At 45.6% G+C, this 16,111-nt stretch overlaps 1 protein-coding gene across 3 annotated transcripts in view; it reads left to right on the plus strand.

Annotated features, from left to right (window-relative positions):
- Positions 1-14,321, plus strand: part of LOC137438125 (paired box protein Pax-1-like) — a 56,712-nt gene extending 42,391 nt beyond the window's left edge. For 2 of the 3 annotated variants that reach the window (XM_068133088.2, XM_068133090.2), the window contains exons 5-6: positions 13,325-13,342; positions 13,579-14,321. In XM_068133088.2, the coding sequence (XP_067989189.1) occupies positions 13,325-13,342; positions 13,579-13,715 (155 nt within the window). In that variant the 3' untranslated portion in view covers positions 13,716-14,321. Of the gene's footprint in view, positions 1-13,324; positions 13,433-13,578 lie in introns of all 3 variants that reach the window. The other variant, XM_068133089.1, reaches the window with a different exon arrangement.
- Positions 14,322-16,111: the final 1,790 nt, after the last annotated feature.

The raw sequence follows: 16,111 nt of genomic DNA on the forward strand, positions 1-16,111 counted from the left end.
GGTAGGGAGCATTATTTACAAGACTACGCTGCTATTTACACTACGATCCAGGACCTGTTTTTGGAGGAACACATGCAGATGTTATGCATAGAGAGAGCGCGCTTGCCAACATCGATACACCAACCCACGAGTGCTCTGTGGTCGACGGCCTTTAATAACGTGCAGAGCACCCTTCCCGAGCATCAAAAGCACCACCCCACCACCAATCGGTGCAGTCACCATTGTTCATTGGAATAAAAATAAATTCGACAACCCCTAACCCTGCAGGTGTCTCTTGCTCTTCTTGTGGTGCACTTGGTGTTAACTAAAAGTGGTTCACCTGTATGGCATAGGTGCCACGTTGACCCATAGGTCCATCCCCGGGTGGTGCTTGGCTGCAAACGAACTGCGGTCCATTGTGGGTGGCCACAAACATTGCGGTCCATATGGTGTATCGATCCCGGCAGCAAACAGCGAAAGTGCAGGCCCACAACTGCGCAGCCAGCACCTCTCTCTCCTCTCTCTCTACCCCAAAGCCAGATCCTCGGAGGTGGGAGACAAAAGAAGCAGACAAGTGAGTAAGGTGGTAAGGGCGCAAAAGTGCACGCAATGTAAGGTGATGCACACTGGGGGCACATGGGAACCAGGTGAGACAGGTACGTTCCTATCGTACGCCCCCCCCCCCCACCAGGTAACCTACATGGCCCCTCCCTTACCCCTTACTGTATCCACACAACACAACACTACCCATAAACATCTACTTTACAAATCAACAAACATCCCTACTGTCTTCCCCGTTCCTCCCATATACCAAATTCGTCTTCTCTCCCTCCTAACCAATCAAATTTGCCATTTTCAACTCTCATCAAAATTTGCCATTTTCAACTCAACATCAAAATTTGCCATTACCAATTCATCATCAGTCCCTCCTAGGGAGGGAGAGATGGAATCACCCCAATGTCTCATCCACGTCGTGATGCGTCTCACAAATCCACAGCAATCTCATTTCCTGCTACAAAGAACAAAGAAAACACAGGTGTGGAGTCATCATCATCACCACAGGTAAGTGGCTGCGTATGGTGCGACAGGTTCATCAATCCTATCTATCTCCTAAATGACTTTAACAACTTTACACTACCCGGGGTCTTTCTCCGGCCAAACCATTGGCCCTCTTACACTATGGGTTCTAAAAACCAATTCCCATTGGCCAAACTGTGGTGCTCTTCAATTTGGGGTCTCACTCCCCCGATTCATCTCCCGGTGCCCTCGCACAATTTCTGGACTGCGGCGTGTACCTCTCCCAGTGGGTCTACCCACCTGCACACCTCCACCACTGCAGTTGCCTCCGAGCTTACCTGCTCCTTACCCTAACCTAACTACCAGGGGAAGGCCCTCTGGCACTCTCCCCACTCGGTGCCCTCTCTGGCACTGGGCTACCCGGGTCCGTCCTCCGGATCCTCGGGCCCCATCCACAACTCTACCGGCTCCCAGAGCCCACCTGCGGCCTCACCTGGCCGACATCCTCACAGTGGTGGAGTGCTCAACCAACTACACACACTAACAGGCTACACGCCCAGCCATTTCCACAACACTAATGCACCCATTCACAACACCATTCTGCAACCGCACCACAAATGCCAATATCCAACCACAATTTACCTATACCCTCTACCTAACACTTACACTACCCGCCCCGGGTATTCGTGAAAGGGGTCCACTCTTCCCCCATCCACACCTTCGCACCATGCACACCACTCCGTACCACTTACTCCAACTCTCTCCACACACCTGTACTTGCACACCTGTGCTCTCACACCTGGTGCCACCTGCACCCTTCTCTCCCCAAGCGCATTCGCGCTGATCCACAACACTCACTACTCACACACTGCTCCACACACCTGTCCAGTTGCACACCTGTGCAATCACACCTGTTCAATCCTCACACACACAGCATCATCTCAGCTAACTACTCCCTTCTGAAACTTGCGCTTCCCAGTCGTCCCTTTAACTATTGCGCTCCCTCGTCATTATAATCCACACTAATCTACCTGCGTCCCCACTACAGGTATCAGTCACTAACTAACCTTAACGTTACCTACTGTCATCTTCGCTAGATCCCTACACACAATATCCTAACCCACCCGGGCTAGTTTTCACTGCCATACACCCCATAAGCTATTGCTCCTTTGCCCCCCTCAGGGGAAGGGTGGCAGGGATGCCATCCCACCACATCGGGGGTCTTTCACTATCAATTTTGCTCGTCCAAATCCAACAATCAAAAATTTTTCATTTAGTGCCTATTCTATTCACTTTTCTAAATTTTGTATCAAATCACTACTATCACTATCACCATTACCCGTCTACTTATTACATCCTCTCGGTGCGCCAATTCACATCTACAGCCCGGCTTCGTACAGCCGAGCAATGAATGCGGGTCGTTTTGTGCCAGCGGCTGGATACGTCCCGCATTCGGGGCAGGGACGGGGGCTTACCCGGGCCGAGATCCCACGCACCACTTCGGCGTGGAGCCATCCAATGTCCCGATCTCGACCTGCCGGAATGCCTCAACAGAAAGTGGTCGCCATGACGACCCTTCCCATCCAGCCGCCCGCTCCGCTTATTGGAGCACAGACGCGGCCGTTCAAAGCGAGGCCCAGCGTGGGTCGCGCACGGCGGTCCTTTCGAACCCGCCGTGGCTCGGATCCCCGCTGGTTCTCGCGGCACGCGAAGCCCGGCACGCACCGAGGGCCCGCTTCGGCTAAAAGTCGACCTGACCTTTAACCCGTGTAACGTCGATGCTTCACCTGCATGCTTACACCCCGCAGCCCGTTCCTTGCTCATACATGCAGCTGTTCCCATTCTCCTTGTACCGTTCCTTACACACCCAGGTACACCCATTCCACTCACAGCCTTGGTCACACACCTGACCACCGAACACTTTGGCACACATTCGTTGGTAGCACACCTCACCAACACACCTCTTCGCGCCCCCTCCTCTGTCACCTCCTCTGTGACAATCACAGGTGTGCCCTCATTCGCACACCCAACCACGTGCCTCACCACCAACTCCAGCGTGCATTCCCACTCACGCTCTACCATTCCAGGTGTGCATCCTTCCATCCCAGGTGTACATCCTCGCTCACCTGTCACAACCAGCTCACTCTCCTTGTCACTCTCACTACTCTCACCTCCATTCTTGACAACGCACTCACCCTTACTCTCGACAGCACACTCTTTCCTCATGCACCTGTCCGTCACACACCTTTCTCGCGCACACTCTCCCGTTACACCCTCTGTAACACTCACCACAGGTGGACACTCTTCCTTACTTCTGACAGCGCACTCTTTCCTCATGCACCTGTCTGTCACACACCTTTCTCGCGCACACTCCTGCGCACACTCTCCCGTCACACCCTCTGTAACACTCACCACACCACGCTTCCATGTGCTCCCTCGCACACGCGCTACGACCGACTCATTCTCGCCAGCACCCTCACTCCTTGGCACACACTTTTTCCTCACACACCCCAGAGTCGGACTTTCTCGCACACCTCCATTTTCGCACACCAGACCTGTCGCACACTTCACCAACGGCCTCTCACGAACACCCGGGTCTATCTCGACCCCCAAGCCTCTTAAATCACCTGGCGCATCGTACGCACGACCATATTGGTCACCACTTACACCGGGTCCTCTTCCTCTTCGCTTCTCCTCCATCACCTGCGAATCCCTCATCCGGTTAACGAGCACATCACGATCCAAACACAGACTTTGGACCAATTCTTTTATCTCCTCTTTTATCTCTTTGTTATCCCCTCTCCGTCGCTTCTTAATTTCGCTCATCCCTTCTTCCACTTCTTCTAATTTGTGCTTCACCTCTTTTATTCCCCGGTACGTCTCCTCAAGCTCATCCTCTAAGGCTACCTTGACCGTTTCCAGGTGCGTCCTCACCTGCCGGTCCTTCGTCTCCATTACCCCTATCACCTCGTCCAACCTCGTTGTCAGTCCCTCACGTACCATCTGACATTCCCTCTTTGTCGCTATCAAGTCGTTTTTTATGTCGTTTTGTGTCGCTTTCAACCCTCCTAATACCGCAGTGTTCCTTTGAACCTGCTCCGTTAGTCCTTTTTGTCCCTCCGTCAGCTGCTCCACCTCCTGCGTCAGGTCCTCTATGCCCCCTTGTAATTTTACAGTCCCCTTTCTCACCTCCTTCTCCATGCGCTCCTTACAGTGCCTCACCTCCTCGCGCACTCCTCCGACCTCCTCACTCACTCCTCTTCTGATCTCTTCTCCCATCACTTGCATCTCCTGCCCAGATGCCACCCTCATCTGCTCCATTTCCTCCCTGTGAGCATCCAGTTTGGCTTCTACCCCCATTCTGACCCCCTCTATCTGCTGCCCCATTTGGTTAACTTCCCTTTCCGCTTGGTTCCTCATGTCCCTCAATTTGCCTTCCATACTGTTTTCTAACCCCTCTAACCCTTTTTGCATCCCTTCCATTTGATTCTCTTGAGCGGCCATTCTGTTTTCTACCCCCGTTAACCCATGTTTTACTTCTTTTATCCCGTTGTCTAACCCCTCAAAATTTTTGTCTACCTTCTCACCAGTACCCCTCGCTTCGTCCCTCATTACCCCCATTTCGTTTCCCATTACCCCCATTTGGTTTCCCATTACCCCTAATTGGCCCTCCAATCGCTCACTCTGAGCATCCATTCGGTTCCCCATTACCCCCATCATTCTGCTTTCCATTTCTTCGCTATTCTGGGCCATAAGGGCCTTCATTTGTATGAAAAACAAGTTCAAATCCACCGGGGGCGCTGCCACGGTCGCTGGCGCGGTGATCAGCGAGGCGCCATTTTGCGCGCCCGCTTCTTCGTGCGTGACGGCGCTATTTTGCGAACCTGCCGCCCTCACAGCTTCGCTCTCCTCCTGTCCCTCATTTTGGTCCTGGATCGACCCTGCTTCACTCTCCCCTACCGGACCCCAGCTGTCTTGACCCGCCATAGCGCGACTTTCAAAATTCGGTTTTTTATTTTATTTTCGTAAAACAAATTCAAATTTCGCCGTTATAATTTCGCGCGGGAAACGCGCTCCGAATCGATTCTACTTGTTACCAATTTGGGCCTAATAAATTTAGTCCCGGGTTCGAATTCCACTCCTCGACACCAATTGTTACAGACGTGGCTTGGATGTTATTTACCGAGCGGTTTTATGGTATGACCACGTCTGCACAAGTTACCCGATTGTGCCCGAACGTTGACTAGTCGCGCGATGCTGGCTCAATAAGAAAAAGAAGACACCCGGCTGGATTACAATAACACAATACGACACCAATGTTTCAATTCTCAAGACCTCCGGAGGAGATTATATTCGTACGGAAAGGTCAGATTACAGGGGCTAGAGGTATAATCACAGAAAGACAGGCACTTAGACACACTCTTATATTAACCCCGGACAGACGACAGACAAACGGGACAACGGCTGACTCACACGGGGGTTGATGGCAGGAAAGCGGGTATCGATGGCTCCAGGTCCTCCTGGGCTCGGGGCAGGGTACAGTACGGTCCGGTCCGGTCCAAAGATGCGGGGAGGTATCGTCGCGCTGGGGGTGGCGGTGGCTTCTCTCTCCAAGCTGAGGCGCATCTGACGTCACATCCGGCGCGGGGCCGCGTATATCCGGCGGGGAGTGACACGCCCTCGGCTCGTTAGCTCCGCCCCAGATGGAATCGGCACGTTGCTTCTCATTGGGTGCGTGGGGGGGTTACTGGCTCCGCCCCTGACGAGGAGCTGACAGCCAGCCCCTTCGGGGTAACGCCGTGGAGCGCATGGTCATGGCGGGTAACCGAGCCGGTGTGAGGACGCACACTCCCCGCCCCTCTGTTGTTGTAGTCGTAGTTGTAGTTGTAATTGTTGTTGTAGTTGTTGTTATTGTTGTTGTTTGGGGAAGAAGATGGGAGGAGGTATGGGAAAGGTCCTAAACTCACTACTGATGCCATATAATCACATTCTGGTGCAACGAAGAGTCATAATTAATGGAAACGAGGCCTTAACTGACATAGATTAAGAATAACTAGGAAGATGTCCGAAAGTTGTCTACGTGTGGTGCGGTGGACCTGGGCACGACATTTAATGGGGGAATAAGGGGAAGGTCGGCTCTACTGATTGTTGTTTACATGCAATGGGACTAGGGAATGGGGGATTGGGGAAAGTTGGGGAGTATTGGAGAAAATAGGGGAATATTTACAAGCGGATATGGAGGCCAAATTCCATATTCGCAACAATATATATATATATATATATATATATATATATATATATATATATATATATATATATATATATACATATATGTATATATATATATGTGTATATATATATATATACATATATATATATATATATGTGTATATCTATATATATATATATGTGTATATATATATATATATATATATATATATATATATATATATATATATATATATATATATATATACACAGTATGTGTATATATATATATATATATATATATATATATATATATATATATATATATATATATATATAACTGTAAGAAATAGTAGAAACTCCACAGTACGAGCAGGGCGTCTCATTTGCATTGAATAAATAATCGTTAGATTAAATAAGACGCGGAATAGCTTCAGGACGTCGATCTTTAATTGTCGACAAGCTTTCGACCAACAAAGGTCTTCTTCTGAGTCAGCCCAAAGTTCAACGGAAGGCTTCCGTTGAACTTGGGGCTGACTCAGAAGAAGACCTTTGTTGGTCGAAAGCTTGTCGACAATTAAAGATCGACGTCCTGAAGCTACGTCCGCGTCTTATTTAATCTAACGATTATATATATATATATATATATATATATATATATATATATATATATATATACATATATACATACATATACATATATATACATACATATATATACATACATATATATATACATACATATATATATATACATATATATATATACGTACATGCATACATATACATACATATATATGTATATATATATATACATACATACATACATACATACATACATACATATACTGTTACGTGCTCCTCCCCAAACCCCCTTACCAAGGGGGCGTTAGTCCCCTTGTCTTTTACTAGCCGACGCGATCCGGGGCTATGACGTTCCTTCCGGATGGCGTTGAATAGGGTGGTAGGCCGAATTCCTATTACCTAATTACCAACGCCTCGCAGGAAGCAAGGAAATCACCCCGCCCGAATCACGGTTATAAGTGGAAACGCCGAGCGATAGCGAGCCGTGATCCGAGCCGTTAACAAGAACTAAACCCTCCCATCCCAAGAACTAAACCCTCCCATCTACTTTCTAAACAATCCTCTCCAAGAAGTTCTGTCGCTCAAGATTTTGGGTCTCACTATCTGCCATGATCTTTCTTGGGAAAACCACATTTCCAAGCTGGCCTCCAAAGCCAGTCGCCGACTGGGCATCCTCCGTCGTGCGAAGTCCTTCCTCGGCACACCTGAGCTCCTCACCACATACAAGGCTTTCATCCGCAGCTCAATGGAATACTGTTCTCCCCTATGGGCCGGTGCTCCTGCCTCACACCTAGCTCGGCTTCACGCTGTTGAAACCAAAGCTTTCAGAATTATTGGAATCTCCCGTGATGAAGCTATCTCTGAGGGCCTTTCACTCACTCACCGCAGGCAGGTAGGTGGTCTTTCTGTCTTCTACCGACTCCTCTCCGGCCTTGCACCCCCAGCTCTCTCTGTGCTCTGTCCCCCAAATATTCCTACAGGTCGCACAAGATCTGCCAGCAACCCTCTGATGGTTAAACTGCCGAAATCTCGGCTCTCCGCTCACCTTCACTCTTTCATTCCTCTTTTCTCCCGCCTCTGGAACAAACTCCCTCACTCCCTTCAATCCCACTCCTCCCTCCAGGTCTTTAAAACAGCTGTTCACCACCATCTCTTATCTTCCCCCATCCAAAACCTTGATCTTTTCTACCCCCGCTAATTCACCCCAGATCCACCTTGTTTGAAATTCCAACTTCTTTCCTGGAAGTCCTGGCAGTGTCCATATGTTTTATACCTCTCGCACTGCCCCCTTCCCACGCCCCCCCCCCCCCCAAAGCCCTCGCCCTCTCTCAGATCTCTCGATGTCTCCATGTCTCTCGGTCCCTGCTCTCAAATGTTGTGTTTGTGTCCTTCCCCCTCTCTCCCCATCTTGTCTACCGCTCCCTATGTTATATGTTTTATGTGTCGGTTTGTCTTTCTGTGTGATTAATGTTCGCTCTTTCACGAGCCTCGATCTTGTATACAAAAAAAACAAACAAAAAAAACCAAAAAAAAAAACCCGATCTGAGCGGTTCCGAATCGTGCCACGCTTACCCAATGGAGGAAAACACTGATACGGTCAAATCAGGAAAGACAGGAAGAACAGACTGGTTTATTTACAATTTGTACAGGAAGTAGAAAAGAACACACAGTGAAGCTTATACAGTCTTAACTTATCCCAGGACACGGGCCTGTTTCACACTCAGACACACTCACATGGGGATGTAGATTGTCAGGGCGATGGTCCAGGGATGATGGCGTCCAGGCAGTTCACTCCGGTCCCCGACTCGTACCGCGAAGCAGATGGTCATGGCGGCAGAAGCTCCCCGCGGGTCGTTGACGCGGAGCGGACAATTACGAGATTAAATGCGGGGCGAAAGGTAGGCTGGCTGGCGGTTACTTCGCAGCTCAGCCGCGTACGTAATAAATGAACCGGGCTTTATATTCGCTCCCACTACAGTTCACTGCAAAGCGCCTCTCCCGCAGGAGTCATCTCACAGAGCGCGATCCCTTGCAGTTTTCACAAAGCCCTCTCCCGCGAGTCCTTTTCAGCACAAGCTCCCTCCGTAAATCCTCTCAATACCAACGCTTGGCTTCAGTCCTTTTACAACGAGTGCAGTTCCGTCAGTCCTTTCAAAGCCAACCTTCCAACGAGTCCTCTTCACAATGCGCTTTCCTCACAAGTCATGTTAATACCAATGCTTGGCTTCTGTCCTCCAGGTCAGTCCTTTCAAGGGCTTTGTGCACGCGCTTATGTAGCCTTTGCAGCGAACCTTCCAGCACTGGCTGGTTGCGCCCTTACCACGCCCTCTTAAGCCATGCCCACCGAGCCCTGGTTGGTCATTGGCCTCACCGTCACCGCCTTCTGACGTGCTGCTTGATGCGGCCACACCTCTTCCTCGCGCTCCTCCCCCTTTTCAGGCCCACCTCGTGGCCACCCGACTAGTTTGAGCGAGAACCCAAGAGCAGCGAACGCTGCTGGCAAACAAGGTGGATTAGCCGAATCAGGGCACGGGATGGATGCTGCCCAACGAGGTCGATTTGGAGGGTGGCCGCAAAATGAACGGGGGCCTAAGCTTATTTATTTTACACAACACAGGTATCACTAATGCAAAGGGCCTTATCCTCACACATACTATGACATAACTAATGTTCTAAGGTGGCCTACGTGTTGCTTGTGGACTAACTATGGGGGCAAACCTTTAACCTTTAATGATCAATATGTACACTCTCAGAACCGTAACTATATATATATATATATATATATATATAGATATATAGATATATAGATATATAGATATATATACGTATTTATTCACCCATTTGGTGATGCACACACGTCAGAATATTCATTTGAATTACCATTTCCTCACTGTGTTGCCAATTAACCCTGTGGCTGATCATGTTCCATGAGGCATATCGTGTTTCTGTGGCACGCAACACATGCTTATTGAAATTCACTTTTAAAATGTGTGGGGCATTTGCAATGATGGGGCACACATTTGAGTTACAACAGCAGAAATACAAGGGCATGTTGAAAAGTAATGACTCCTATTGTTTTTTCCAAAACATGTAAAGATGTATGAATGAAACAAAGCGCCGTCCGCACATTACTTCTGCCCACTACTGGGTGCAAGATTTGGTGACCCTGACATGAAATCTCTTAGTGCTATGTCATTCAAGATGGCAGAGGGCACTACGACTTTGAATGTGCTGTGAAGAGTGAAGCCCTGGTGATGAGAGTTTGGATGACTGACTGGAGGTGAGATGACTGGAGATGAGAGGTGGGATGACTGACTGGAGATGAGAGTTAGGATGACTGACTGGAGATGAGATGACTGGAGATGAGAGGTGGGATGTCTGCCTGGAGATGAGATAACTGGAGATGAGAGTTAGGATGACTGACTGGAGATGAGATGATTGGAGATGAGAGTTAGGATGACTGACTGGAGATGAGCTGACTGGAGGTGAGATGACTGGAGATGAGAGGTGGGATGACTCACTGGAGATGAGAGTTAGGATGACTGACTGAAGATGAGAGGTGGGATGACTGACTGGAGATGAGAGTTAGGATGACTGACTGGAGATGAGATGATTGGAGATGAGAGTTAGGATGACTGACTGGAGATGAGATAACTGGAGATGAGAGTTAGGATGACTGACTGGAGATGAGATGATTGGAGATGAGAGTTAGGATGACTGACTGGAGATGAGCTGACTGGAGGTGAGATGACTGGAGATGAGAGGTGGGATGACTGACTGGAGATGAGAGTTAGGATGACTGACTGAAGATGAGATGACTGGAGATGAGAGGTGGGATGACTGACTGGAGATGAGAGGTGGGATGACTGACTGGAGATGAGAGTTAGGATGACTGACTGGAGATTAGATGATTGGAGATGAGAGTTAGGATGACTGACTGGAGATGAGCTGACTGGAGGTGAGATGACTGGAGATGAGAGGTGGGATGACTGACTGGAGATGAGAGTTAGGATGACTGACTGGAGATGAGATAACTGGAGATGAGAGCTGGATGCAACATTACGACCCTGAGAGTAAGGGACGGTTACTGCAGTACCCCCACAAAGAATCAGCAGCCCTGACGGCTCCATCAGATTTTCACGTTTTCCAAAAAACTTAACACCTTCATGGAGAACATTTTTCTTCCGACGATGATGTCAGGACTGCTGTGAAGTGCTGGATAAATCAGCAGGACGCACAGTTATATTGTGACATCACAAAACTACCTGAACATTACGTTGGTAGAAATGTGTGGACCGCAGTGGTGATTATGTTGAAAAATAAATTTGCACCATGGTCGAATAAAGATTGATGTTGGTACCTGTGTTCGTGTTTCATGCGAATTTCATTACCTGGTATGGAGAAAAAGAATGGGAGGCATTTTGGTGTTACTTTTCAACACGCCCTCATGTTATACAGTACCAGCATATACATTTCAGTATAAACGGCACAGCCAACCAGCAAATCAAACTAAACTCATACTTTAACAAATTGCAACAACTAAGAAAGACCAGACTTAGCCTCAGGTGACATTTTGTTTGAGGTTCACTAACTTCCTCAAGCCACCCCTCCCCCTCCCCCTCCCCCCAACCCCCAAAAGGAAGGTATAACGAAGACGTTAAAATTTATTACTTGATGTTGTATAGTACAAAATCTTTATACAGACTTGGCATTTAATATGGAATATTTTTGTTGTGGGGGTGAACTTACTTTTCAAGATGTCTTAGAACCAAAAGTTCATTGGAATTATGTTGAAATTATTCTAGATTTTGTTAATGTGACCTTTAAAAAACAAAAACCACATTTGACATTTCGTAACAAATAAATTGATCCTTGAAAGTGATGTAAACTGATATCAAACTCAATTAATGGACAGTACTGTGTTAAACTTGTACGTTTTCCAGAAGTATCTCTATTTTGCACATTAGCCAAAAAATTTTTAAACAAAAGTTAAATTACGACAGGGATTACGGACAATAAAATTACAGTTCAGTACTTCATGTAACCCCCACGAGCATTCAGGAGAGCACGTACACGTTGAGGCATGCTGTTCATGAGATTTGCCAAGGTTTGGACAGGAATCGTTTGCCATGCAGTGACAATAGCCTGCTGCAATTCACGCACAGAGGTCGGCTGCTGGTCCAAGTGGTCGATTTGACACGTTAATTCTGCCCACAAGTTCTCTATCGGATTCATATCCGGGGACATGGCAGGCCACTCCATATGCTCTACACCATGGTCAGCAAGAAAGTGTTGGATCATGCGAGCACGATGAGGCCGTGCATTGTCATCTTGGAAGACAAAGTTTCCTCGAAAGGCTGCACGAGCAAATGGAAGCAATGTTTCTTCCAGAATGGCCCTGTACTTGAACTGGTTCATGTTTCCATTCAGAACAACCAGGTCAGTTTTACCCCCTGCATGAAAAGCAGCCCAAACGGTCACCCCACCACCTCCAGCTTTGACTCTTGGCACTATACAATCTTTGTTGTAGGCTTCATGCACTTGTCTGCGCACTCGGACGCGGCCGTCTTGACGATAGACCAGAAATGTAGACTCGTCACTGAAGATCACGTGATTCCAGTGTCCTGGCTGCCATTGACGGTGCTCTCTGGCTCACTGCAATCGGCACTGACTGTGTTGTCTGGTCAGGCGTGGCTTTCTCAGAGGATGCCTGGCACGATAGCCTGCTTGAACCAGTCATTGGTTGACTAGCCTTCTGGATACAGGCACATTTGTCAGTTGCTGCCACTCAGCCCTAAGCCGATTAGCTGACTTGGTGCGGCCATTGCGGACTAACCGGTGCAGCTGGCGATCATCCCTCCTTGTGGTTCTGCGGGGACGTCCTGGCCTCGGTATTGGAGTAGGGGCACCCCTCTGAGCATTTCGTTTCAGGATCTTTGACACCTGACCTTGAGTGATGCCATACTGCCGAGCAATAGCACGCTGTTTCATGCCGTAATTTTGTAAAGCCACCACTCCATGACAAACAGCATTGTCGAGTGGACGGACCATCTCCAGAGGAAGCGGCAATAACTTTTGGAGACGTGCAGCAGTTGTTGTCCACTAATACAGAACGCAACAACCCTTGTATACCCAACTGTGAAGCCAATCATCAAATGCACCTGTCTGTACATTTTGCCACGCCACCTGTGATATAATCCTGTTGTTGACTTCTTGCTGCGACAGACAATCAGTGACATGGTTCTTTTAACAAATAAATCACCAAAGTGTAAAAGAAACTCACCAGATTGATATACTGAGTTAAGAAAGTAAACCCAAGTCAAGAAAAAAAAAAAATTCCATATTAAATGCCAAGTCTGTAGTATGGTCCAGCAAAGGCCAAATATGGTTACAGTACATCCCAATTTTTTTCAAGTGTAGTGTGTATATGTATATTGCGTAATGTGGATTTAAGTTAAAAAAAACAAATTGATGTGTGACGTAATGGCGATCGCAGTGATGTAATGACTCCCACTGTCGCTGTTACCCTTTACAGTGGAAGACACGAGAGAAGGTAATCCCAGAAGCAAGTTACTTCGCGGAGCCGCGACATCCCACAGCATATCCACAGTGTCCTCATCAACTTAAAATAGACCCTTACGCTGTAGGTCGAATAAAAGCCATGACGAATCCCTTCGAATATTTGTACGTCATAAGGTATAATCCCTAATGAGGTCAGGCTGAAAGCTCAGTAAAGCTTTCACCGCTTGCATGAAGTTTCCCACCCTTGGTATGTTCTGCTCCCGACAGGCAGTACATCCCCAGAATGGCCAGGGTTTGCTTATGGTGCTTGTTCGACCGGTCCTTGGCAAAACTGTCCTGCCAGGGTCCTCATGCAGGCGGCCTATGATCTACAAAGCAACGGTGGGAAAGATTTCTGCAGCTGATGCTCGTAAGGCCCTGTGTGAAATGGACCCACCAGGAAGAAAGAGGACTTTTATAACTTTTTATGACTTTTTTTTCACTCACGGTTATGCGTTGCGCACATTGGGAGAAGATCGCACGGATAGACTGAGACAGACAAGAAGACATTGCATAGAGATGCTTGATGAACATAATCATGCACCGTGTCCCTGTCATGCACTTATAAAAAATATGATGCAAACTATTGTTTCAAAAACCACAATTTGATGATTCAGGAATTATGCAGAATATGTAAAGAGATGTAAAGTGTATGCTGTTTATATTATATAATGTGAACTTTTTCTAACGATAAAAAAAAATCGTGTCCGTTTTCAAGGGAAACAAAAAATATGTGTTTCAATGAAAATCATAAACCATTTGTAGGATTTCTCACTCGTTTTATGGATGTTTTTTCACCATATGGCTTCGTTCCTCCTTTGTCCCCCATTTCCATACCTGTATGGTCTGAGTCATACAAGGGTTTATCATTAAGTCCCTGGTTTAGCGTCGAGGTGGAGAAATAAGGTTATGCTGGATGTGAAGTTATAATTTTATGAAAATAATAAAATGCTGAAAAATCGTTTCTTTAATCCCAGTCGTGGACTGTTGGTAACGCCAGGCCACGGACTTACTGACCACCTCTCGTACACGTAGTATACAAACTGCACTAAAGTCCCTTTCACTCGTCGTATTAAGTTGTGAAACACAAATATTGCAGCTGTCTGGATTAATTTTTATAAATGTGTAAAACGTACCATTGCAGTTTCTTGATCTCCGTTCTGCCTTAAAGTCAGAAAAATATGAAATAAATTTTCGGTATTTTGCTTTGATTTTGAAGGTAATTATATGATTTTACAACTACTACAACTATACTACCATGATGGACCAAATTATTCCCATCTTGTGGGGATGAACGTTTTCAGCCCAAGTCTTTCACGAACTGGCTGGCCAGGCCAGACGTTCAACTGAAGGTGACTTCGAAAGGAAGATGCAATTTGTTCAGGATTCTGGCAACACCTCACTTCGGCTTTGTGAAAGACACTGTGGGATTTTTAACATCTTACCTTCCTTCCGATGGACTGGATGGCATACACGTTGATGGATCACTCTGCATACAAAACACCAGCTGGGTCAAGATTCAAACCCACGCGTAACAGCTCAGAGGCGAGTGCACACACACCTCAAAACGATCATTGTAACCCGACAAGTAATGACAATGCACATCAGGAAATATTTCCACCATTCCTCTTCGATTATATTTTCCAAGTTCATAAACTCATGCATTTCATTATAATGGATTATGGCCTCATGAAAATATTTTTGGTTCTCTTTTGGAAATAAAAAGTAAAAACATGATTAATGTTTCATTTCCATGTTATATATATATATATATATATATATATATATATATATATATATATATATATTGTATATATATATATATATATATATATATATATATATATATATATATATATATATATATATATATATATATATATACGTATATATATATATATATATATATATATATATATATATATATATATATATATATTGTATATAAAATATCATTAAATGTTTTACAGGATACCAAAAGATAATACTTATAGAAAAAGGTAAAAGAAAAGCCATAAGATCCAAGAAATATGGATTAAAAAAAAAAAAAACTTAGAAATTATAAAGTATATGTCACCACATTTTTACGTCAGCAATCCTGCACTTATTTACATGACACAGTAGTTTACAAGTCTTCCTCTAATAGTAGTAAATATAAGTAAATACAATAAGTGGGTGTTCCGATAAAAGGTTAAAATTGTTGTAAAGTAATTATTACGACATAGTTTAGAATTTGGTTTTTAAATAATTGGCAAAATGTAGAAAAGCATGTTTTGTAAGTTTATTTTATTTTTAAAACAGTTTTCTTTTTCAGTACATCAGCACTTTTACCTTTTAATGTCAGATCACCGACTTGATGATCGCTTCTCATGTTTCTTAATATTTCTGCGAACATGATTATTTACGTGTTGGTGGAGAGATAAAAACTGTTTGTTTATTTTTGAAAAACAAGCTCCTCTTTCTTTGGTGTGTTCGGTTTCTTTTTGTCAAAAGGATTTATCATTCTTATCATAAAAAGTATTTCAAAAACCAGTCCAGCACGTCCATTTTACAGAACCTTTCATCATAAGACATGACATGACATCTATATCCATTTACTATGTAGTTACTCGATTCAGCAGCTTTTTCATTGTCCCCTTTACATTTTTATATGCTGTATGTATAAATAAATACTATATATATATATGTATATATGTATGTATGTATGTATGTATATTTATTATATAAAGGTGTTGTACATGCTCCTATATATGAAGGAATA

Source organism: Myxine glutinosa, chromosome 12 (genome assembly GCF_964187855.1).
Source record: "Myxine glutinosa chromosome 12, kmMyxGlut1.1, whole genome shotgun sequence".
NCBI classification, from domain to species: domain Eukaryota; kingdom Metazoa; phylum Chordata; class Myxini; order Myxiniformes; family Myxinidae; genus Myxine; species Myxine glutinosa.